Below are 27,058 nucleotides of genomic sequence, written 5' to 3'. Positions count from 1 at the left end.
AATATTGTTTGAATGGCGTTTTTAAAAAAAAGTTGTTTGCTTTTATTGTCAATGAAATAGGTTAAAACAAAAAGAGTTGTTTACTTTTATTGTCAATGATATTCGTTAAAACAAAAAATCTGTACTTACATTTTTTTCCAACTGCATAATGTATAAAGCGTATTTTGAAGGATAACATAAAATATTGCTTCTGCAATTGAAAGAAGTCTGTCATTTTTAACTGCTTTAAATTGTCCAGTATTATTCTATCTATAATCTTTGCTAAAGATGTGAAACAGTTGTATTTATTGTAAAGAAGTTTATTGCGGGGCAGTTAAAAGGGTATTTATTTATAACCACGCTATAAAATATATTATATTTATAACCATGCTATAAATTTGCCTCACTATAGAGGGTTATAGTTCAATAGAAATTTCACGGGACATCTAATGTACCTCGTTATAAGCGAAACCTCGTAATAACCGTTATAGAGGGAGTATACTATATTTTCAAAATTCTTCTGTATATCAACATTTCGAAGGCCTCTAGTTTATCGGTATTGTTCTTGTTTAAAGTCCAAGTCTCTACTCCGTACAGCAGTATCGAGAAGATGTAGCATCTAATCTAAGAAAGGACTTTTACAAGGTTTATTCTCTGTTGACATGATTTAATTAATTCATTTATATGCGATGTCCATTTGAGTTGAGAGTAGAATGTCATTCCCAAGAATTTGATTTCATTGAAGAGTGTGTCAGTTTAGTGTTAAATTTAAGTTATGTTGTGTTTTCCTCTTGTCAAATATTATTACTTTAGTTTTTTCCGTTGAAAATCTTAATCCTATATCCAATGACCACCCTTCCAATTTATTTAATGTGTTTTGTAATATTGATGCAGCTGATTTTAAGTTTTTACTCCTCATATATATTACAAGATCGTCCGCATAAAGATTTGCTTTTACTGGAAGTAACAAATTGTTAGATACGTTGTTTGTAGCTATTAAAAACGGTAGCGGGCTTAATACAGATCTTTGAGGGATGCCATTTTCCAATGACCTCGTAGTTGATATGACACAGGTTGTTTTAACTTTTATACATCTCTTCTCCAGGAAGTTTTTGGTGAAGACTAGGAATTTGTCATCCATTTTCCAACTTTTCATTGTTGTTACAATGTATATCCACGTGGTGTTGAATGCTTTTGTTATATCGAAGAAAATTGCTATTAATTTTTGTTTATGTATAAAGGCTTCATTTCATATTCTAATGCTCTGATATTATCTATTGTAGACCGTTCTGATCTGTATCCACTTTGGATGGATTTAAGGAGATTTTTCTTTTTTAAGTACCATTTTAATCTTTTACTTAGCTTTTACATTAGTTTACAAATGCTACAGGTAAGAGATAATTGGTCGATACCAGGAAAAAAAGTTTTTTGGTTTATTATCTTTTAAAAATGGTATAATTGCTTCGCACCATAGAGATGGAAATTTATGGGTCGCGTAAATTTTGTTGAAAATCTCTACTAAAACAACCCTGGCACTCTTCTTCTTCTTTGTCAACCATTTTCCATCCACTCCTGAATGTAGGTCTCTCCCAATTGCTTCCATCTTTCTCTATCTTGCGCCAATCTAATCCACTGTTTGCCTGCCATTGTTCTTATGTCATCTACCCATCCTTTTTGAGGTCCTCCCATGCTTCTTGTTGTCGTCCTTGGTCTCCATTCTAGAATTCTCCGTGTCCACCTGTTGTCATTATATCGGGCTACGTGACCTGCCCAGCGCCCTTTCATTTTTGCAATTTCTTCCACAATATCCCTAATCTTCGTTCTACGTCTTATCTCGGTGTTTCTAATTTTTTAACAGATTTTTGGGTAAGGGCTACTGTCTCCAAGCCGTAAGTACAAACTGGTAGTATGCATGTGTTATACACCTTTTTCTTTAAGTTTACAGGAATGGAGGTGTTTTTCAAGATATATGCTAATTTGCCGAAAGCGCCCCATACCAGTTGTGTTCTTCTTTTAATTTCTAATTTTCTCCGCCGGCAGACACGACGGGGAAGAATGCCTTGGCACTAATAGGTAGTTTTTCAATAAAAATTGGTGGTATATCATCAGGTCCAGGTGAGGTATTTTTGCTGTTATTAAGACTTTCATTTAATTCATCAAGTGTTATGGAAGTGTTTAGTGGGCAATCAGTATCTTTTATAGTGATATTTGATGCTTCTGTTTTTTGTTTGTTTTAAAAAAGTAGGGTGGTATTACTGATTGCTTGAATAAAATTGATAGTGTTCTACTAAAAATAGATCAGGCCGTGGAGTTGGGCTGCCTACATTGTAAAAAATGACATTCACCCTTCCCTCTATGCTATGGCATGCTGGACGAGCCATACAGTCTGTAGTCAATACCCCGAGGTATGAGCGGGAACACAAAGTGTATAAATACTCATACGCTTATGAAACGTACCTGGCGCATCATAAGAGCCATCACATTTCACTCTTTTTTCAACTTGTCTTAAGTGAAATGTCTTTAATCTTTCCTATCGGCCTCTCTTGGCTAACTCTTCCGACCCCGAATGGCTATTATGTTACGAGGGCAGACGGGTCATTATACTTCTTTCTACTACATTCTCATTCACCGAGTGATTGCCGGTATAAGCAATCCCCCACTAACTGACCAACGGCTTCGGTCGGATGAGTTAGTAAGTGGTAGGGCACTTTTTTGTCCTGGGGTTGAGAAATGGACCTCAAAGGCGGATGAACCTATATATGGTCAACGGCATAAGGATGTAGAAGATGACTAATGACCATGCAAAGCACAACCACACAATTGGCCCCCAGTCCGTGGCAGACCTTAGATGGTCAGGGGGTGCTAAGAATCCCCACGAAGAAGGCTAGGACCCACCCAAAAGTGGAAAGATTTAAAAATAAACAAATCATACAAATTGGAACCTGGAATGTCAACATTATGTTTGAAGCCGGCAAAATCCACAACACCATCCAAGAAATGAATAGACTTGACATTAGTATCCTTGGCATCAGTGAGATGAGGTGGCCTAATTCAGGAACGATGAAAATTGACAACAAGACAATATACTACTCAGGTAACAATCAAAGACAGCACTGAAATGGAGTTGGTATCATCTTAATCAAAGGTATAGAAAAATGCATTAAAAACGTGGTCTACCACTCGGATCGTATGCTACTTCTACAATTACATGGAAGTCCAATCGATATCAATATCATACAGGTATATGTTGCTCCAACAACTGATAAATCCGACACTGAAATTCTACGGAGACCTACAAGGACTAATGCAGCTTACAAAAAAACATGAAATATCGATAATAATGGGAGACCTCAATGAAAAAGTGGGAAAAGGTAGATCTGAGAATATCATTGGAGAACATGGATTAGGTCAGCGAAATGAAAGAGGCGATAGGCTGTTTCAATTTTGCCAAGAACAGAATATTACTATTATGAATACATGGTTCAAATTACCTGCACACAGACTATATACATGGAAATCGCCACAAGACAATGATAAAAATTGCGTCAGAAACCAAATAGATTATATCATGATCAACCAGAGATACCGAAATAGCATACAAAGCGCAAAAACTTACTCCGGTGCAGATGTCCCTTCCGACCACACCTTGCTCGTCGCCAAATTCAAAAACACGTTGAAAAGCATAAAAAGAAAGAAGATAGAATATAAATCAGACATGAGCTTACTCAAGGATATAGAAACGAGACAGAAGATATCACAAGAACTTAACCACGAATGTCGAGAACTTAAAAACAGACAAAAGGAAAATGATGTACCAGAAGAAGTGGCTTGTAGAAACTTGCTAAGAGATAGAAGACCTACAGAATATACATGATGATAGACTTCTCCATAAGAAAATTAAAGAAATGTGTGGGATCAGAAACGCTAGGCAGTGTGGCACAATAACAAGCACAGTTGATAGAGTCCTGACCACAATAGAAGAAATAAGCGTTGAATGGCGAACATACATACAAAACCTATTCTCAGACGATAGAACAAAAAATATTGATAGACAAACATCGAAAATAACGACTTGCCCATCTCAACATCAGAAATAAAATACGCCTTAAAAAATATGAAAACCGGAAAAGCCTCTGGACCTGACTATGTTCATAGTGAAATTATACAACTTTTGGAAGAAGACAATTTAGAACTGTTATCAAGACTCTTTAACAGTATATACAAGACTGGTATAATTCCACAAGATTGGTTAACGTCTACGTTTGTGCCTATACCCAAATCAAACTACGCAAAAAAATGTAACGACTTTCGATTAATAAGTCTCATGCTCCATATTCTGAAGCTATTTCTAAAAATTATCCATAACAGAATTTACAAAAAAAGCGAAGAAGATATGGGTCCAGAACAATTTGGCTTTCGAAACGGTATGGGAACTCGAGAAGCTTTGTTCAGTTTCATTGTTCTCATGCAAAAGTGTCGGGATCAACAAAAAGATGTCTACTTGTGCTTTATAGATTATGAAAAGGCTTTTGACAAAGTCAAACACGATCAGCTAATAGAATGCTTGCAAAAAAAGAACCTGGATCCAAACGACATTAATACAATACGTGAACTCTACTGGAACCAAAACGCCTCTGTCAGAACTGAAATGGGTGATACTGAAACCATAAACATCCAAAGAGGAGTTAGACAAGGTTGTATACTATCACCATTATTATTCAACTTGTACTCAGGGGACATCTTTGCACATGCTCTAGATGAAGCACAAGAAGGAATAAAAGCCAATGGAAAAATCGTGAACAATATCAGGTATGCCGATGATACAGTACTGATTGCTGGCAGTGAAGAAGAACTACAAATTCTGTTAACCAAAGTAGTGCGAGAAGGAGAACTATACGGCCTTAAGGTGGATGTAAAAAAAAACCAAAACAATGGTAATTTCAAAAAAACACACACCAGTTATAAACATACTAATCAACAACAATCTAGTTGAACAGGTGAAAAAGTTTAAGTATCTCGGCTGTTGGATACATGAAACCTTAGACCAAGAACAAGAGGTTAAATGTAGAATAGAACATGCAAGAAACACCTTCTTAAAGATGCGACAGTTACTCACTACCCGTAATCTTGATTTGTCAATACGATACCGCATAATAAAGTGTTATGTATATAGTGTACTATTACACGGCGTGGAAGCTTGGACGTTAACAGTGAGCTCGTTACGACGTTTAGAGAGCTTTGAGATGTGGGTATTTCGACGTATGCTGAAAATTCCATGGACCGACCACGTTAGAAATGAGGAAGTTTTAAGGCGTATGAATAGAGAACGTGAACTCAAAGAAATTGTCAAGAAGCGTAAAACGTCTTATCTTGGACACATATTTAGACACGACAGGTATAACTTCCTTCAGCTTATTATAGAAGGAAAAATAGAAGGCAGACGCGGCCCGGGTAGACGACCAATGACCTGGCTGCGCAACATCAAAGATTGGACAGGATTAGACTTTCCAAGTTTAATAAGGAGAGCCCAAAATAGGGAAAACTTTGCAGAGGTCATCGCCATCCTTCGCTAAGAAGACGGCACCTAAAGAAGAAGTGTCAATATAGTTAAATGTTTTTGAACCTTTTATTTTCTTTATTTTTTGCAATATATTCCTTATGGGATCACGGGGATTAACGACACGTAATTGGTCCAGCTCTCTATTTTTGCTTTCTTTATTAAAAATCTAGATCTGGCCCTTAAAGATCTGAAATTGTTTAAGTTATTAGGAGTATCATAATTTTTGTATGTATTGAAAGCATGTTTTGTTTGCTTTAACGCAGATGCGATTTCAATGTTCCACCAAGGAAGAGGAGACTTTGTGGTGTTTTTGGTCTTACCTATAGAATTTCTGGCTGCATCTAAAACTATGACGTTAAAAGCTGTTAGTGTAGTGTCTATATATTATCTGATATAGTGAGCATTGGTATACGCAAACTTACTAGTTTCGAGTATTTTTCCCAATCAGCTGATTTTAATTTCCACGTTTCAAATGGTGTTGTACAGGTATTTTCGTCTTTGTCATGAGTAATTATTATTGGAAAATCTCAAAAGTTTGATTTTAATTGTTTTGTTCACTTTTGATCGCTAAAAAATATTAATTTTCGTTTTACTCTATGTTTTTTTATAATTCAGAACCTCTTTTTAATAACATCATCAAAAATTTAATGTAATCGAAAATTTCCCGTAATAAAAGGTTATTCATCACATATTTTTAAAATTGTTTCTAAATATGTTGTTGGACAGTGAGATATCTACTTTTATTGCAATGCAATATATTTCCAACAGCATTTCTATGCAACGGTGAAATAAGGGATTTTTTTCAAAATGTTGGTACAATCTTTCACAAAATTACTGTTAACTAATCTAGTACTCAGTTTACAAGTTATATTCAAAATATAAATGCAGTTCTCTGAAGGATAAGAAAGTTATGAATAGTTATTCCTTTAGCAAAATATATTTTGCGCGTTTTCTAAGTTCATCGACAATAACGATATCCCACTGTTGCTTTGAGGTATTGACATAATTTTATTTTGAAACATTCAACTGGTGGAAGTAGTATGTAAAATCGGTTTCAAGTTCGATGCTGTAACAGTGATAGTGTGTTTGTTTTTTTGGTTAATAAAACAACTTAGTTAAAATATTGTCTTTATTTATTAATCAAAAATACATTTTTTTTTTATAAAATTAGGAAACTACAAGTATTGCCAAGAAATATTCATCATAAATCTCCAAATGATATAAATGAAGGTAACTCGCCCAATGTCGGTCTTGTTTTAAAACTAATTGGATGATTTGAATCGACTTCAACAGAAGATTCAGAATTTTCACTCTTTTGTACATTTTCTTTGTTTTTATCTGAATAATATCTGGTATTAACTACTGATTCTATCTCAGTATTTTCTTCATTTTTATTAACTAGTGCTACTGATCGATCTTTAGATGTTGTGGCATTTTCATTAATATGTTTGGAAGATTTCTTGGCAAATTTATTCTTATTGAAAACAGAATATTTTCTTACCATTCTACCATGTGGATAGGAACACCTCGGCTTATGGCAAGTGCCTTTCTTCTCAAAATCTGGACACAAAAATTGGTGACGTTTGTCACACTGGAAAAAATATATTAATAACTGATTTCTTAACAAAGAATAACTTATTAATATATACAAAATTTTGTAAATGATAGAGGAGACCGTTAAACCTTGACCATGGCGTACCTTGCGCCACAGTCAATATCCGACTAGTGCCGCTAAGGATACCTAAGTAGCCATGCCACGTCCGTACTGCGATTTACGGGGTTATATGACCCTTCGTCGGAAATTTTATTGTTTTTGTGAGCAAAAGTAAAGATTTTCAAGTATGGTTAAGTGTGGTTGGATTGTGCAAAACAGTATCAATATTAATCAGTGGCAAATTGAGTAGTAGTCTGTCTCTTGGTAAGTGAAAAGAGCACAATATCTTTATCATTTAGTGAAAGGTGTAGTGTGGTAGGTAGCCATTTTTGTTTATTTTTGCATACTCGTGTACCTTGAAGCCAAGCTGCATCTTGTAATTTGAACCGGCCCAGAGTGCAATCGGTTGCAGTGATTTTGGATTGTTATAGATTGAGCTTCATCATGCCACGAAGCAAAACAATTATCAAGAGGGAACCCAACTAATAAATGCTGATGCGTTGCAAAATACAATCGAAGCTATAAATAATGAAGACCTCGACAAGAGAATGACGTTTAGAGAGGAGGAAAACGGTATTAAAAGTGAGGTCTACAATAACTAGGCACTTAAAAAAATACAAGGAAAGTGGGGCCGTTAAATTTGAATATTCTGAAAACTATGCGGTAAAACAAGTATTCAGCGATACCGAAGAGCAGAGCCTTGTTACGTATATCCAAAATGTCGCTAAAATACAATACGATCTGACAAAAAAAATAGTCAGAATTTTGGCTTTCAATTTCGCACAGGCTAATCAAAAAAATACCCAGAAACATGGCTGGAGGAAGAAATGGCTGGGGAAGAATGGATGCGAGCATTTTTAAAGGGACATTCTGACAAGATTTCGATTCGAAAGCCAGAAGCCACAAGTTTCAGCCGTGCCACGAGCTTCAATCGCCACAACGTGGACTGATTATTTTTTTTTAAACATAAAAGACGTTCATAAACGTTTTGGGCCAATTCCACCGGAACGGATTTGGAATACTAACGAAACAGGAATGAGCACTGTCCAAAACTAATCAAAATAGTCGGACCTAAGGGGATGAAACAAATCGGTACTGCAACGTCTGCTGAATGAGGGCAGCTGGTAAAGATGATAACAGCAATTAATGCAATAGAGAACGCAGTTCAAGCGGTTGAAGCGTGGTTAATTAACAATGCAGGGAAAACATTCGATATATACACAGTTGCTAAAGCTCTTGGAGCGGCTTACCCACGAGCATTTACGTCCAGCAATATTATTTCTGGATTCCGTAAATCTGGAATCTACCCCTTTAACGAAGGGGTGTTTTGAGATGACGATTTCTTAGCTTCCTATCTCACTGATCGCTCGACAACTTCACCCCTTTCAGGTTCAGTAGACACCACATCAGAAGTAGGGACTTCAAGTGAAACAGCCAATTCTGTTGTTTCTCCCGAAGTGCGTTAAGATAATACAAGCCAGACGTCTGTTACTGTTGCAGGACTTTCAGGTGAAGAGCATACCCACTCCTCATGTTTTTGTTTCAGTTGTGTGAACTTCAAGTGATACAAGTCATTCAGTTCCTGTTTTTGCATCAGGTGCAACATGTAATACAAGTAATTCTACTCACGAAAGTAAAGAAACTGAATTTCTATTGATTCCTACAGGAAAACAAACGTGTTAAAAGATTTATAACCCCGTAACAAGTTCAGCCTTACCCTAGGGCAGAGGCAAGGAAAAGGAAAGCTGGTGGAAGAAAACCAGGTAAAACCATGATAGCTACAGACACTCCAGAGAAAAATGTTATAAAAGAAGAAAAAGAAAAAGCATGAGCAATAAATAACAATATTTACAAAAGCCAAAGTCTGGAGAAAAGAAGGTAAGACGGCAAGCAAAAAACAGAAATTTATTGACTCGTCTTCTGATACAGAAGATGAAGTATTATCAATTGCTTTTAGTGGTAGTGAAGACAGTGTAAACGAAGAATGCGTTAACTGTAGTAACTCAAAGGTTTCTGTAGTGGATAAAAATGGTACAGGTGCATCTATTGTGGCCGATGTCACTATCTATGTGACGGGGTTGAAGGAAGTGCTTGGAAGACACATGTTTGTGACTTCCGCTATGTTTAATTGTTTAAGCTAACTTTGTTACAGGGAACATAATATTCGCCTTTATCAATAAAACCGTTATTTCACCTTTGTTACCTTTTTCTAAACATCTCAAGATACAAGACGATTGTCTCAAGGTACACAAGCATCATTAACCTTGGTCCAAGGTACATATAATTCTTCAAAATTTATAAAAAAAAACTAATATAGAATTTAATTTTTATAAATTCTTTCTCGATGTAAGAAAAGGTACTGTCTTTACCATGAATGCTTAATAATGGCAACAATCAATAAACTGGGTATTTTAATCTATGTAACGCGGTTGAAGGAAGTGCTTGGAAGACACATGTTTGTGACTTCCGCTATGTTTAATTGTTTAAGCTAACTTTGTTACAGGGAACATAATATTCTCCTTTGTCAATAAAACCATTATTTCACCTTTGTTACCTTTTTCTAAACATCTCAAGGTACAAGACGTTTGTCTCAAGGTACACAAGCATCATCAACCTTGGTCCATGGTGCACATAATTTTTCAAAATTTATAAAAAACAACTAATATAGAATTAAATTTTTATAAAACCTTTCTCGATGTAAGAAAAAGTACTGTCTTTACCATGAATGCTTAATAATGGCAACAATCAATAAACTGGGCATTTAATGGAGTAATACCCAAAAAGTGGTTTAATGTACAACGGTCTCCCCTACATATGAAGATCACAAAATAGCTAATTCTTAAATAAATTTAATACGATCACTGAATAAATGTGTAATTGGCAATAATGTATGATGTGATTTCAATTCATAACTTGAAAAAAATCTAATCATTAATATAAATCTAGAAGAAAAAAGAGCAAGTTGAAATTTTGTATATAACGCTTCTAATACAAGTTTGTAGCAACTTTTAAAACACTGCGGATTTTCATAAAAGCTTATAGTAGGAGAGTACTTTGTGAAAAGCCAAATATTCTTTCTAATGGTTATACTTTTTAAGGCACTCTATGAAAAATTATTTAAGTCCAAGCCCGTTTCAGTTTGTTTTTTTTTTGACAGAACTTAAATATTTTTGAAAAGGTATAAGCATAAATTACAAGATGACAATATAACGAGCATCAGAAAACGCCATGAAAATACTGGTAAATGCATCGTTGTTTAACATGTTGGAACTAGTAATGGGTTTGTTGAAGATGCTGGACAGTTATTTTCCACCAAATCGAAGAGTGCAGACTATCATGATTTGATGGGTACCTAAGGAATCTTTTAAAAATGGGTCTGAGAAAATCTCGTACCAATGTTGGAGAAACCATCTATAATTATTATGGATAATGCCTCATACTCATAAGTCTCTGGTAGAAAAATTACCCCAACCTTCGTGGACAAAATCTCAGTTAAAACAATGGTTATAAGAATTTTGAAAAAGATTCCTGAAAAACAGAACTATTAAGTCTATGTCATCTGAAGGAGACACAAAAGATGATCGGGTAAAGCTTATCATACATACATATACAGAAGAGAAAACACTAGTTACAGGTATAGCAAATAATTCAGATGATGAAGCCTGGTCCAATGAAGAGGACAAATGATTTTCCTTTTTTAACACAAATATATCCGAATTATATGTGTAGATCTTTTGTTTGTCTTTCCAGTTACATGTAGTTTATAATTTCGTTTTGATGTGATGATCAAAGAAATAAATATTCCTAAAGTTTAGCAAACAACTAGATTGCTTTTTATTTCCTAAAAAGACTCCACAATTTTGACCCAAGATTACTAGTGTTATCAACTAGTCAGTCAGGACTATTTGTTTACTGCCTTGCATTTTTGGATAATAAATATTTATTATTTGTACATATTTATAATTCAATTGTGATTGATCAATTTTAATTTAGAAAATATATTTCTCTTTCATTGCCATTCGTAATTTGATTAACAGTTTTATCTTACTTCAGTGGTCTTCAATATCAAATCAGCCAAGAAGGGTTAAGTGGACTATGGGTTGATTATATTGGAATTTATTGTTAAAATTGTTTCTAATTTGGAAGTTGAAACTCAAACAAAGTGTTTACTTTTCAAATTTGTTTGAAAAACAGACACTAAAAAAATAATAAAAAAGGAAGAATGGACCAAAACATGAAAACAGCAAGAAATAATGGGAAGGTAATATAGAAATGTGATTTCTGGCAATAAAACAGAAAGCATATGTGTCTAGATGAAAAACCCCAGTAGCTGTTTGATTACTTTTTATTTTTAAAATTATTCATGCCAGTCTCATAAGTAAAATATATTCAACAAAATGGTTCAATGCTATTACCTGTGATGCCTTTTTACAAAATCCTTCCAAGAAATCTCTGCAAATGTCGGCTTTAGGGCTTATTTTAACATGTAGGTATGGACAACAGTCTTTGGAACACAATCCTTCCAAGTAGTACTTGCAAGTAGGCATCTTTTCTGGTGATACATTATGGGAGAGCAAACATTTTGGATCAATACAAGCACCCTGCAGAAACCTGTAAAATTTCATATATTATTGTTGTACTCAAAAATAACAAAAATTAAAAATAGATGAAACAATTAGACCCCTGTAAAGAATAACGTTGTAACCTGCATTTCAGATATTCTTCCGAAATGATAAAAAAAGATACCAATTTCTTTGATATACCTTTTTATAAGCATGTGACATGTTTCAGTACAAAAAGTATTTATAAAAATGTTGAACTCCTCTTTTAGAATAAGGACTACTATTTTTGATTAGAGTATAGTTTTTTGAACTGTGCCAGTTACAGTAAACGTCCATGGTTACAGTTTTTAATATAAATATAACGTTTCATCAAATAATCTTGTAACTGCACTTACTTATAACGTTCTTATTGAAAAGGTTAATAAGTATTTCAAATAATTGCTTATTGTAGGTTAAAGTATAATAACGGTAGATAGTTTTGAAAACGCAAATTTTATTACAACCTAAATAAAAATTTGAATTAAATTTAAAAATGAACATATTTAATTTATATCATCATTTATATATATATATATATATATATATATATATATATATATATATATATATATATATATATATATATATCATTTATATATCATTTATATCGTCTTATATAGCTGTCTTGATTAATTGTATTTTTTAAATCAACTGAGAGTTTAAATAATCGTGGTGACAAGAATACACTGGCTTCGACATAAACTCAGCAGATCAAATTTTTCTTTGTTTATAAGTAGATAGGATGAATATGCTGGATCCAGCCCCCCATACAAAACGATCATTGAGCTTATATTTTCAGAATGTTGGGGGTATGTGCACCAAACTTCTGAATTTCAGACATGCTGTGAACCTCTCTATTTATGATTTTATTATTATTGAAACGTGGCTTACATCTAGAATCTTAGATGCTGAATTGGGATTGAATGACTTTAATGTGTATAGACATGACGTGACACAAAAAAGTTAGTCATTGGTACTGTGTACTTTCCTCCACGGTCATCTGGGTCAGTATATGAGGAGCATTTCACCTGTATGTTGGGCTTAGCGGATAGATTCAGTGATTGTGATTTCTGTATTTGTAGTGACTACAACCTACTTGAGGCATCCTGGGATAATCTTAATAATGGTGTTACAGTTGAGTGTCCGCATCGCTCTCCAGCAAATATTATTTGTACTTGCTACAATTTTCAAAATATGTCACCAGTAAATGCCTAACCTTCATAATAAATTTTTTTTCTCTTTTATATTCCTTTTCATAGGAATGATTATGCTCGTTATTTTCCCTTGTCGAGAATGCTCAGCTCTTGCAATGTCCTCCTATTGCACCATTCTGTCCAAACATTAATGCCATTCAAAAGGCAACTTAAGAGTCTAATTATCTAAAAATGTGATATTTTTACTGTTTAATTGTTTTTTTTGTTGTTGTTCTGATGTTTGTTGCATGTCTTTACTTTTTACTATTTTTTATATTTTATTGTAAATGGTTCTACTGTTGAAATAAATAAATAAAAAAATTTTTCAAAGTAAGTAAGACATTGGAAAATAATTAGTAAAGTTTAACAAAATCCAATAATTTACTTGAATACAAACTAATATCACACAAATAGCAGTCTCTATATCACATTTTTAAATTGTTCTAAGGACTAGAAAAATAAGTCCAGATCACTTTGGTACCTATTATATAGTCTCGCCATATGAGTAAGAGGCTTGAAGTATTCTTAATTAAATTGATGAAATAATAGATGAAAGAACAAAGTATGCCTAGTTCTATGAAGAGTGTTAAGACCTAATCGATATAAAAGTTCAGGGCAATTTATCAAATTATTAGCAATTTTTTAAAGGAATATTAGGCAAAAATAATCTTTTCGCCGATTCATAGAAACCATTTTCAAGTGATCAGCTATCATACTATAACTGTATTGTATTTATATACCAATTTGTAAATATAAGTTTTTTAAAGTCAAATATATTTGTAATCCACAAGGAAACTAAGTTTCTGTAGCTGGCTGCATACCATGTATCACAAAAAAATTATTGAAAAATCCTTTATAAAAGGAATATAATTAAAACACCCTATCAGGCTACATCACAGAATGTTTTCGGAATTCATATTCCATCATCAGTGTATCTAGATGTACATGTTTTGAGCCCCTAAATACTTGGGTAAAAACCCTTTAAGTGTTGTTAAATTAAATTTAAGTTACATTATTATTTGATCTTATATACTAGGATGTTTAAGTTACAACAAGAATTGATAACATGGCAACGTAAGACTCCACTGGAGGTTACTAGTCCTGAGACAAAGTGTCTACGAGGACTTGTTGATAGCAACTGATTATCTTCTCCAGTCATGCCAATGTGGCGAATAAAATTGTAACAACAGTTACAACATAGTTTTTAAAATATGATAATTATTTTGATACACTATAGTATGATACAGTTTTACTCGAGGAAAATTGGATTTGGTTCAACAGTATCTGTGTTTACTCAGCTAAATGGCAACTAGAACCATTCAGATACATTGTCATTGGGAGTCTTACGTTACCATGCAGGGTATCTGTTAAAAACTTTAACATCACATCTTTTTAACAAAAATGTAACACATAATAAATTCTGTACCATTTTAACAGTTTTTTCCCAAATATTTAATGGCTTGACTCATATAGACCTGGTAATACACTGATAATGAACTTTTTAGACCAAAAATGTTCTGTGATGTAGCCCAAAAGGGTGTTTTTACTTATATACCTTTTATAAAGAATTTTTAAATAAAACTTTTGTGATTCATGATATACAGCCAGTACAGTAATTTCATTTTCCTTGGGGATTACCAAGTGACTTCAAAAGCATATAGTACCCATCCACTAGACCTGTACAAATTGGCACAGGGTTCCAGCCTGGAATAGCTAACATGAAGAAATGGAATATGTACAATAAGCCAATTGGCTTATACACAGTGCATAGGTTTTACTGCATATATATGCAGTACAACCAGTTTACAATAAACAGCTTCCATGATAAAAAAAGAACTATTCATCCTCTTGGTTCTTAAAGTGTATCCAAATTAGGAAAATCTGAGAAAGTACATTGGTTTCCCACTAAGTCAGTGGTGTTTTTACTGAGGAAAATGTTTTAAGACCAATAAATAAGGTATGAGAAGACAAAATACCCATAAAAAGTGCTTTCATACTCTCCATGAATCCCAGATCACCTATTTCTTTAAACGGCTAGAAAATATGCAAATTTGAATTATCTGTACGAAATTAGGGATATCTAAGATTTAATTGAACTGTACAGAGTAGATGTTTTGGCACTGCAGGAAATGCGATGGACGGGAACAGGCATTCTTGATAAGAGAACCCACTCCATATATTACAGCTGCAATGAAAACCAACACATAGATGGAGTGGGATTTATAGTAAACCAAAGAACAAAAGGCCTAGTTATTGATTTTAAAACCTACAGTCAAAGAATGTGCTATTTACGCTTAAAAGGTAAATTCTTTAATTACAGTTTAATTAATGCACATGCCCCGACCGACGACAAACTAGAAGACATTAAAGAACAGTTTTTCGAAGACCTAGAACAAGCCTACAGAAGATGCCCCAGAAATGACATTAAAATAGTGCTAGGTGACATGAATGCAAGAATAGGACGAGAGCATGTTTTTATGCCGACTATAGGAAGGCATAGCCTACACAACATCAGTAGCGATAATGGATTACGACTGATAAACTTAGCAGCAGCACTGAACATGACCGTCGCTAGCACCTATTTTGAACACAAGAATATACACAAGGTAACCTGGACCTCCCCTGATTTAAGAACAACTAGTCAGATTGATCACATCTTAATAGATTCAAGACACGGAACGGACATAATAAACTGCAGAAGTTATAGAGGCGCAAACATAGACTCAGACCATTGTTTAGTGATCTCAACACTAAGGTCTAGAATTTCAAACTCCAACAAAGAAAAAGAAATAAATAGAAAGAAATGGAATGTACAGAAGCTGAGAGATGCAACTGTTGCAAAACAGTACTGGGAAAATGTTACCAATAGGTTAAGGAATCAAAGTCTAGGCGAAGAAGACCAGAGAGATATAGACTCATTCTGGAACAGGATAAGGGAAGATATTCAGTCAGCAGCACAAGATGAAATAGGAACAGAAACTTGTACCCGAAAAAATCACTGGTTTGACGATGAATGCAAAGACGCAACACAGAAAAAAAATGAAGCCTATGCAAAAATGCTTACCCGCCGAACTAGAACAAGTATAGAGAATTACCAGACAAAGAGAAGAGAAGAAAAGAAAATACACAGAATGAAGAAACGAAACCACTTAAAAAAGGAACTTCAATATATAGAAAACCTCAACAGAGAGAAAGAATTCAGAACATTCTATAAGAAAGTTAACATCAACAGAAAAGAATTTAAGGCAAACACAAATCAATGTAGAAGTTTAAATGGCGATCTCTTAACAACAAGAACAGACGTACTAAACCGATGGACGGAATATTTTAACCAGATACTTAATATAGAGGAAGAAGAAGAAAACCCGGAAGACGAAAGCTGCGAGGTAAGCGGAGCAGACGAGAGGGAGGAGGATCCACCAACGATCCTGGAAGTTAAAGACGCTGTAAACAAACTAGCCAGAAACAAATCACCCGGAATAGATAATCTCCCAGCGGAATTATATAAAGAAGGTGGCCACGATATCATAATAGCGCTACAGCAGCTTATAAAAGAAATATGGATACAGAAGTCCCTTCCCAATGATTGGAATATTGGAATACTTTGCACCATACACAAAAAGGGAGATATCTTTGAATGCTCTAACCATCGAGGAATTACGCTCCTAAATGCAGCGTATAAAATATTCTCCAATATACTATGCCATCGTATGGCACCATATGCAGAGCGAATAATAGGACAATACCAGGCTGGTTTCAGAGGTGGTAAATCAACAATTCATCAGATTTCAACCCTAAGACAAATTCTAGAGAAAACACTGGAATACGGTGTAGACACGCACCACATATTTATAGACTACAAGGCAGCCTACGACTCTGTAAATAGAAGAGAATTGTTTAGAGCAATGATAGACCTAGGAGTACCAAATCAGTTGGTAAGTTTAACCAAACTAACCCTTGAAAAAGTTGAATGCAAAGTACGAATCCAGGGGGAACTCTCTGAACCTTTTAAAACAAATAACGGGCTACGTCAGGGAGACCCACTCTCCTGTATACTATTTAATCTAGCTCTGGAAAAAGTAATACGTACGTCACAAATCACAACTACCGGTTCAATATATAACAAATCTGTGCAAATCTTAGCATATGCTGATGATATCAATATTGTTGGGAGAACGGAAAACGCAGCACGAGAGGCGTACGTAGCATTAAAGGAAGCGGCTACAAAAATGGGTTTAATAATAAACACCAATAAAACAAAATACATGAAAATAGGTACGCAACCACAAACACTACGGCCACTTGTTATAGAAAATGACGTCATCGAAGCAGTTAACGAATTTGTATACCTGGGAACGCTCGTCAATACTGAAAATGACACTACCGCAGAGATAAACCGCAGAATTTGCACGGCTAATAGATGCTATTTTGGGCTTAATCTCCTTTTTAAATCTACAGTTATATCAAGAAATACAAAAGTAAAACTCTACAAAACAATAATACGCCCAGTCCTAACATATGGTTCAGAAACCTGGACTTTAACAAAAAGCAATGAGAACATGTTAGGATGTTTCGAACGAAAAATACTAAGGCGCATCTATGGAGCGGTAAATGAAAATGGTGTCTGGAGAAGACGATACAACTTCGAACTCGATAGGATATACCAGGAACCAGATATCGTAAAACACATAAAGATAGGACGTCTGAGGTGGGTAGGCCATGTAATGCGGATGGAGCAAATCGACCCAGCTAGAAAAACGCTCCTTGATAGACCTATTGGTCAAAGAAGAAGAGGAAGACCCAGAACAAGATTCCTAGATAACATCGATGAAGACATGAGAAATATGGAAATACGTGCTTGGCGGAGGAAGGCGATGGATAGGGACGACTGGAGAAAAATTCTTGGGGAGGCTAGGACCCACACAGGGTTGTAAAGCCAAAATGATGATGATGAAGATTTAATTGTGTAAATAAAAAATTATAAGTAAACTGCCAGCACTACACTGTGTTATTAGTTATGAGCCATATTCAGCTGTATAAGATGTAGTGTGGAGGGTACATTCGTCAATTATTTGCTTTATTCGCACGCATAAGCAAATACCTGAATAGCAAATATGCCTATCTGCCCACTTCTCAGTTTTTGACACACTTTAAAGGACATGAATAAGCCAACTGCATGCCATATGTATATGTCAACTGCCCGCACTTCGTGGCACCAGTGTTTGTCTCGCTGTTTATCTTAACCTAACTTTAGTGTAATTCTTGAACCATTATTTCCACAAATTTTTATGTTTATATACAACTAACGTACCTATTACGCTTTGATTTGTGGTGTATCTACTAGAGAACGGAGTGGACAAATGAAAAGGTAATGATTTTTCTTGATTTATACCAGATACAGCCTAGATGACATGATCCTAGTATTGGTAAACTATGTTTAAGTAAAAATAAGTTGCAGCAACCATCAATATATTCATGTCCATTATGGTTCTAAAAAAACAAGCATGATGGAAATATTTGGCCTGCCGGTACAAGTTTGGAGCAGCGTGTTTGTTATTAGCTGATGAATAACAAATATTTAAGCGAATATAACGAAGCTGCATAAGAAATAACACATAGCAAAGTGTGGTGCCGCCATAAGGAATTAAAAAGCCATAAGAATAACATACTTGGTACACAGTGCAATTTGATCAGGATCATGCTTCCTAGGACATTTTCCCAGTTCTTTTCCTTTACATTTTCCAAACTTTCTATAATAAGGGCAAGGGATGTTGCACTTCTTTAACTTTTCTATTGCAATATTCTTCCTACTAGAGTATCTGAAACACAAGAAAATGTATACACATTAAAAATAACTATGATGGTTTACCTATAAGTAGTCCTAGAATTCTTCTTTTCCAAAGCTAATTTGTTTTCTGGTTGTCTGACAAGTTTAAATACATTCCTCTTTAAAGCGTTAGTATCTTTTAATTGTTTCCTTTTGTCTTTAAGTAATGATGATGTTCGCTGTAATTTATTTGGTGATTTTTTGTAGACAATCCCTGATATATTGACTAGACATTTTGTTCTCAAAGGTACTTTTTTAGCTATATCACTAATACTAAGAAATCTGTTAACAAAAACAAATCTAGATCTAGAACTACTGACTGATCTTGTTCTCCTATCTAGTTTGTACTTATTAAGTTCAAGACTTTGTGGAATTAAATATTTATCAGACTTGCTTGTATTTATCCTTTTTAGTTTGTACTTGGTATTAAACAGTAGTTTACTCTTTACCTTCATTTCACCTGGCTTACTTACGGCTGAAGACTTTACAATTTTAAATTTTGAATAAACTGTTAATTGTCTACTTCTTTTAGTTAAAGGACTCAGTTGTTCTTTAAGTGGTTTTCTTACCAACTTAGTTTTAGAAGAATATGTGATTGGCTGTTTGATGGGTTCTAATTTTGATGGAGCTCCAACGCTGTTTATCATTTTTGGATTTACATGGATTTTATTGCAAATATTTTCTTTGTGCATGCTCATGTTGGCCATATGTGGATTGATATGTATCTTTCCTGGTACAGAAGTTTGCATATTGCTTGGCTTATAATTGGGATTAACAAATACTTTTCTGTTAAAATGTGGGTTAACTAACACTTTTGATGGTAATGGTTGTTGTCCACCATCAAGAATAAAATTTTGTTTAATATAGACATATTTATTTGGAAAGGGCACTTCAGGGTCATTTAAACCTACAATGTTTATAAAATCAATGATCTTCGTCAAGAAAATACAAACAGAACTTACTTGAACCTACACTGCTTTGCATATTGAATTCTTCACTGGTGTGTAACAATTTATTATAATTTTCTTTTACAATTACAATTTAAGATTCACACCCTCTTGTAATAATTAAAAAGTCTATGATGACATTGACAATTATTATTATTATTCACATTCACAGATTCACACACGTCACACACATTGACACATTCATTGCACACAAAGCATATAACTTATGACAACATTTGAAAGATTGTGGTTATGATCAATGACGTTTAACAAAACGTCCACTATGACCATGTTCAGTGTATACCAAAGAAATTCTAGTTGTTGAAAAAAACCAAGTGCCACAATTAGCAAATCAATTTTTTTAATCGATTATTTTGATACCGGCACGAAAAGGAACAACGAAGCGGTTTTGTAATGAAATATGTTAAGAGTGATCATCATCATCTTGGTGCTACAGCCCTTAGAGGGCCTCGACCTTCTCAAGCTTTCTACACCATTCTATTCTGTCCCTCGCTTGCATTTTCCAGTTGCCGACTCCGATCTTCTCGGCATCTTGTGTTACCCCGCCCATCCACCTCAGCTTTGGTCTACCCCGTCTTCTCATTCCCACGGGTTGCGCTGTTAAAATCTTTTTTATAAACGTTAAGAGTGTTACACGCTCTAAATCATTTAACACATTTTTTTTAACACTTTTTTCGAGAGGTGTTACTCAGGAGTGGCAATAACTTTTCTCTAAAATATCATTGTAATTGATATGACCATGAGCGAAGATGCAGATGTGTTTGTCCTTACACCTTGTCTTGATGCCGTTGTTTCACGCACCACTCATAGGACGCTAGTTTTTTCCTTGGGGAACAAGTTTTGTTTCTAGGGAAATAGGTCCTTTTTTTTAAGGACACTTAATAATTGTATTGATATTAGAATACAAAATAATATTAAATTAATTAAATAAATTGTATAATTATTTATAAAATGTGATTTGAATTTTTTACTGTGATGGGAGTCAGAGATATGTAAGACAGATATCTCTGGACAAATCACACAGTGTAAACATGTAAATTTCACTTACGACCAGTTACATATCTCTGCTTACGACCAAATTATATGACAAATCACATTATAAATCATGTAGTGTAAAGTGTGTATTATTCTATCCGCTCTGGTAATTTGTAGACATCTTCTCATAAAGTCCAATTCAACTGTTCTTATTTTACTGATAAAGCCAACTTTACTACATTATGCAATTTTCGTGCTATGCAAGACAGATTATGCAATCGCGCTTGCCCACGGGATATTTCCAAGCAACATTTGTGCTAGACAAAAAATTAGAACATGTTCTATTTTTCATGCTATTTTGATGCAATTTATCGTCAAAATTCATGTTGAAAATATAACAAAATTTATCGTTTAGAATAAAACTTAACCTTATTGTGTAAGTTTAAATGTTATTTATTGGATGTAATAATTTGTGATTTATATTTGAATATATTTAATGATGGACTGAAATTGCCAAGTAAAATATCCAAAGTTAATATTTTGAAATATTTCTTCTGTTGGCAACAGTTAAAGTGGTATCTCAAAATTGCACAAAAATAGCTCCTGATGTAAACAGATCAAGATAGACAAGATACGAGCCTATGCCATACAATTCGGACTTGCATAGCATGAAACTTGCATGGCCTGGCCTAGATGTTAAGCTATTTTAATGTAAAGTAGACTTATATGCTATAAATAATACAATAATTAACCAATAAACAAAAACAGTATATAAAATTCTAAAACGTTACAAAAATAATAGCAATAAAGTCTAATTATAGGTCTAATTCTTCAAATTAAACATAAACAATTATCTGCAACGATGCCTGCAACATAATGGACTACCTAAGCTCTGTCGTCACAATGGGCAGGGGTTTAAAAGCCTTTTCAAACATTTCTAATTTGTGTGTATTTGTCCCATAAGAAGTAGGAAATATTGTTTTTTTTTTTAAATCTATTGAAGAATAAATAAGGACTTTTCGTTATGGACATTCATCCTATGCGATTGGTATTATTTGTTGTTCGTGAATTTGTAAAGTAAAAATATCAAATATTAAGATATTTACCACAGTAATTTATACTGTGTATTTACTACGAATGTTCACATTTTAAGGTTATATTATGGTTTCATAAAAAGTTTAATTATTTTTTTCTGTATTTCAAGGTATTTTGTTGTTGCTTTTATCGGGGTTATTTCAAAATTAATCAATAAATCATTGAATTTATTTACGAAGTTAAAAAATATTTAAACTATTGTTGAGTAAATTATTGTCAGACTTAGGTAGTCCCTAGTCCCGGTAGTCCATTGAACTTCTTTACTTCTTCTTCTTTAGGTGCCGTCTCCGTATTCATACCACTTCATACGTTGGCCGACATCATGTTTACAATTTCCTGAAACCTTTCTCTATCGGCTACTGCGCGAATTAATTATTCTACTATGGTACCACACCTTTGTTTAATATGAAGTTGCCATATAAGTTTTTTCTACCTTCTTCGACATAATTGAACAACCACCTAAAATTAAAACAACTCTACTGATATTCGAGTTAAATGAACAATTTTCGTTGGCCTCGGTTATGAATACACATCCATAAAATTTCTTAACACAGCCCGGAAACCTCAACTGTGGCACGCAAATACTGTACACGTCAAAACAACTGTATCCGGTAAGTGATCTCCATCTTCCTTTTTCGTTTAGTGTAAAGCATGGTGAGGTTCTATCTCATATATTTTATTTTTTTATTTACAAATCAGTACTATTTAATTAAAGTACTTTATTAAAATAAGTTCTAGTTAATTTTTACATAAAAAGCACTTGGATGATGTCAATTATAAGCTTATACGTTTACACAAACTTGAAATACAAGTATGTAACAAAACATTTTTTTATTTCAGCCTTTCCAAAGGTTTGTAGAAACCGGCCGCGTGGCCGTTGTATCGGAAGGCCCCCATAAGGGCAAACTTGTTAGTATTGTAGACGTAATTGACCAAACACGGGTAAGTTTTTAATTTTTGTGTATAGGTTAGGACATGTTGTTCATTGTTATACTTCTCACATGTACATGTGTTTTGTTTAAAATTAAATTGCTATTTTATTAAGCATCTTATAATAGTAGTTCTCATTTGAATGCGTTAATCCATTTTTTAGCACATCGTGCTTAAGCTCTTGTAAAAGTAGAGCTATATGTATGTGCACATGATTATTTGATTCCACATTCCACACGTTAGATTTAAAAATATTTTAGAATTAACATATGAGCTGGAGATAGAATATGTAATATTGACAAAAAAAATGTTAAAGTTATTGTTGGTGAGATCCTTTATTTTTAGTTAAATCTAAAATTCTGCAAGGAATAGTTTTAATCAAGTTCTGTGGCAAAATTATGGTGTAAATAAATCACACATTTCTTCCAATTTTTGCTTCAATTCGTTGACGAACCTAGCAGAAGTTTTCTCAATGCTTTATTTCCTGCCACAAAGTTTCTATGGGGGACAAGTCGGTACTGTTAGAAACACATTCAGGAAGTGGTATACCACAGTTTTAAATCAAACTCTTTTCTGAGGCGACGCAACATGTGCCATCATGTTGGAAGACAAGATCTTCTGATGATGTTAAACTTTGTTCCAGGTAAAAAGAGATTCTTCTAAAATCTTCAAATATTTGTCTGTACTTACAATCCTGCTGATAAAATTTCTCATACCTTTTCAAGACATGCTGCTCCCGATTATGCCATACTTTTACAGGATATTTGACTTTTCTGTCTAGACAGTGGGGATGACAAGCTTAATTTTGCTGGGAATAATGTGACTCTTACTGTCTCCAATACACATTTTAACTCTAGACTTATCATTTTATTTTATTTCGTCCCATTGTGAATGTTTATGAATCTTTATGCTCTTTTGACCATTTTAATCTATTTTTCTTTTGTTGTAATATTAAAATTAGCTTTTTATTAGCCTGAAACAAAATGAAACAATTTTTTCAAAAAACAATTCACACTGCTTTACTCAAGTATTTACTTACTTTATAAGTACTAAATCCCAATTTGTGGGTCTTTAGGTAACATGTTGATCTAGAAACATGTCTTCCAACAATGTCATTTCACAAAACAAAACTCTAGATTAGTTGCATGGCAATTTTTCGCTATAATTTGTCTTAGTGTCCGAAAAAATCAATATATGTTGACATAAGTGAATAAAAATCCACAATTTAGCGAAAAATGTTTTTCTTGTATTTAAAAATAAATAAAAACCGTAAGGATAATATTTTTAATAAATATTAATAAAATGCCGTACTAATTAATATGGGAACTTATTAAAGATTATGATTTGCTTTTGGTAATTGCCATAAAATATAAATTTCTGTAAAATGTAAATATGTGGGTTAACTGATATGGGAAGGGGCTCGTATATCTTTGATTTGTGGTCTTTCACTACTATTTCAGTACAGTGTATGACATTTAAACTTTTGAAATTACAGGCTAATATAAATTTTTAAGATATCTTTCATTGTGAGTTCTTAATATTAATGGTATTAACTTAAAAAAAGTATAAGTTTAATATGATGATCCCAATCATTGATAGGAATTGCCGACTGATACATATCTGAAGCTAAATAATATACTGAAGTTGTTATTTTTTAATTAAAATATACTATAGATCTAGTCCAAACATGTAATGCTCTTATGCTTTGTAGGTTTTGGTTGATGGGCCCAACAGTAATGTACCTAGAGGACAACTTAGATTAAATGAATTGCATTTAACAAAGTTCCGCATTCGATTCCCATTTTCAGCACCAACTCGTGTTGTAAGAAAAGCATGGTCTGATGCTAAAATTGATGATAAATGGAATGAGTCAGTCTGGGCCAAAAAAGTAGCAGCAAAGGAAAAGGTAAAAATTTATTTGGTAAACTATCATTACTACAAGAATACTTACTAATTTAATATTTACTTTGTTTTTTTTTTTGTTGTTAAATGCATATAACAAAATTTTCATTAAGGAAACACTGTACAATAATCTAGATAAACTTGATACAGGACAACAAAAAAACTACATACAAAAGAATTTTTATCCTAATGATACATTAAAACTTAATAGCAGATAGGATGCTAATTTAACAGAGAACTAAAAGTGAGAAGAAAAATACACAAGGCAATAATGATCAATTATGAGATAACCTTTCAAAATAGAATGAATGAAACTGGGAAAAATAAAAACAAATTAGAGAACTAAACCAAACAACTATCTCAAGTATATACAAGAACAAATAATTTGAACTTACAGTAATATGTATATTAAAATTAAGTGGCCTAGATAGCTCAGAGATGAGTTTATCCACTTTTGATGCTGAATAATGTGGGTTTGGTTCCCATTACAAAATCAAAAAGTATTGCTGAGTTTGGTGCTTTGAAGGCATTGACAATACTGGCATTGAAGTTTTAATTTGTTTTAGGACAAGTCCCCTACACTAGTTCAGCACCAATGTTAAATTGTAGGTTTCATATATTTTTGTGCACTTTTAAACTCACCACATATCTATAGAAAAGCTGTATATACTCAAAATTGAGTATGGTACATTAAGAAGAAATGAAAAGAAGATCTGATCAATCATCTACTCATTTTATTGTTATAGTTTCATATTTGACAGTCTTTTTAAAATTAATTTTGTGTAAATGTCAAAGACTGTCAAAAATGATTAATGTGCTCATTAAATAATTTTGTTTGGTAATGTTTATTAGTTTTTAAATTTTAAAAGTGGATATCAACTAAATAAATATACATGATGATCCTAATTTGTGATAGGAATTGCCGGCTGACACATATCTGAAGCCAATTTTTTTTCTGAGAACTCCCTCAGAATTAACTGATCTTAAATAAGTTTTTATAAATATTATTAATATTGTTTTCGTTTTTTTCAGAGATCACAACTCACAGATCTTGACCGGTTCAAGCTTCGTAGAGCTCGTTCACGAAGAAACCACATCCGTACAGCTACTTTCCTTGCTTTAAGGAAGGCAGCATCAAGAAACGGTTTCCTCTATGGTAAAAAGAAGATGGCTAAAGGTGGTGACAAACCTAAACCAAGCAAAAAGGCGAAGAAAGAAAAGCCAGCACCCAAGAAGAAATAATTTTTAGGTTAACTGACAATATATTTGTTTAAAAAAGTTTTCTGTGTTTGATTTTAATATACCATCATGAACTATTATTCACTTTCAAATACATTCTATTTACTATCTTGTTGTGATCCTTTTTCACTGTTTACATTTGAAAGGGATTGTAACTTATATGCTTTATGTTATCAAAAATAGTGTATTGTAGTTGTGTTGACTATATTGATTAACCTTTACACTCTGGATAGTGTTTTGTAGCAATTTTGTTTCTGGTATGGCTCTTGTCCCTGGTGCTGATTAACTGTTATTGCAGACAGGAATTCCTATTGCATATGAACTTCTAACTGCAAAAAGGGGATATCTGATAAAAGTAAATTTTACAGGAAAAGATAAAAACTAAATAATTATGTAACCAAATCACTTGAATCGTGAAATTTGGTATACATGTTCAAAATAACTAAAAATGCTGTAAATTAGTGGTAAATAATTATATAATATTCACATTTTAATGTTTTGTATAAGTCCTCTTTTTGCATGTAACTAATTCAAGTAAAAAATAATCAAGAATAATTTAATAAGGTAAACACTACTTGTCAGAAAGCACCTTTATTTGCCATTATAAATATGTAATATAAAGTACCAGTTCTATAGGTTTTGAAAGTAAAAAACTAGGACAAGATTTCTTAAGTAATACCCTAAAAATTAATACAAAGATAAAGAGAGCAGGGAAAATTGAAAATAAGCCTGCCTAATTGAGCTTCTAAACGCAAGGGACACCTCTAACTAAGAGAAATTAAGGGAAAAGTAATATATATTAACGATGGCATGGACAAAATTGTATGTATGATACAGGGAAAGATCACAATGAAGGCAAAATAAGCTAAATCAAAAGGAAAAAATGTTGTGAAAAAAGGTGGGATTCCAAAAAATAAAAGATGAGGTATGGATATGGACTAAAGATCAGAAACAATTTGAAAAAAAAAATAGAAAATCAAAGCAGAAACTAAAAAAAAACTAACGGGTAAATGAAACGAACAAGAAGAAAATTATAATAAACTTGGGTACATGGAATTTAAGAGGTACATATGAAACGGTTAAAAATAAAGAGATATGAAATAGACATATTAGCTATACAAGAAACAAAACAGAT

The 27,058-nt window shown here is 33.3% G+C and overlaps 2 protein-coding genes across 2 annotated transcripts; one reads left to right on the top strand and one right to left on the bottom strand.

Annotated features, from left to right (window-relative positions):
• Positions 1-6,654: 6,654 nt before the first annotated feature.
• Positions 6,655-19,973, bottom strand: ZC3H3 (Zinc finger CCCH domain-containing protein 3). The gene is made up of 5 exons (XM_072543656.1): positions 19,777-19,973; positions 18,857-19,721; positions 18,657-18,806; positions 11,609-11,804; positions 6,655-7,130 (listed from the first exon to the last, which is right to left on the bottom strand). The coding sequence occupies exons 1-5, from the start codon at positions 19,796-19,798 to the stop codon at positions 6,741-6,743; spliced, it is 1,623 nt and encodes a 540-aa protein (XP_072399757.1). The 5' UTR covers positions 19,799-19,973; the 3' UTR covers positions 6,655-6,740.
• Positions 19,974-22,448: 2,475 nt separating this feature from the next.
• On the top strand, positions 22,449-26,000 carry LOC140450194 (large ribosomal subunit protein eL14-like). The gene is made up of 4 exons (XM_072543655.1): positions 22,449-22,506; positions 22,693-22,794; positions 24,494-24,688; positions 25,717-26,000. The coding sequence occupies exons 1-4, from the start codon at positions 22,504-22,506 to the stop codon at positions 25,924-25,926; spliced, it is 510 nt and encodes a 169-aa protein (XP_072399756.1). The 5' UTR covers positions 22,449-22,503; the 3' UTR covers positions 25,927-26,000.
• The last annotated feature ends 1,058 nt before the right edge of the window (positions 26,001-27,058 follow it).

This window comes from Diabrotica undecimpunctata, chromosome 9 (genome assembly GCF_040954645.1).
Source record: "Diabrotica undecimpunctata isolate CICGRU chromosome 9, icDiaUnde3, whole genome shotgun sequence".
NCBI lineage: Eukaryota > Metazoa > Arthropoda > Insecta > Coleoptera > Chrysomelidae > Diabrotica > Diabrotica undecimpunctata.
This window is presented reverse-complemented; position numbering and strand designations above follow the sequence as displayed.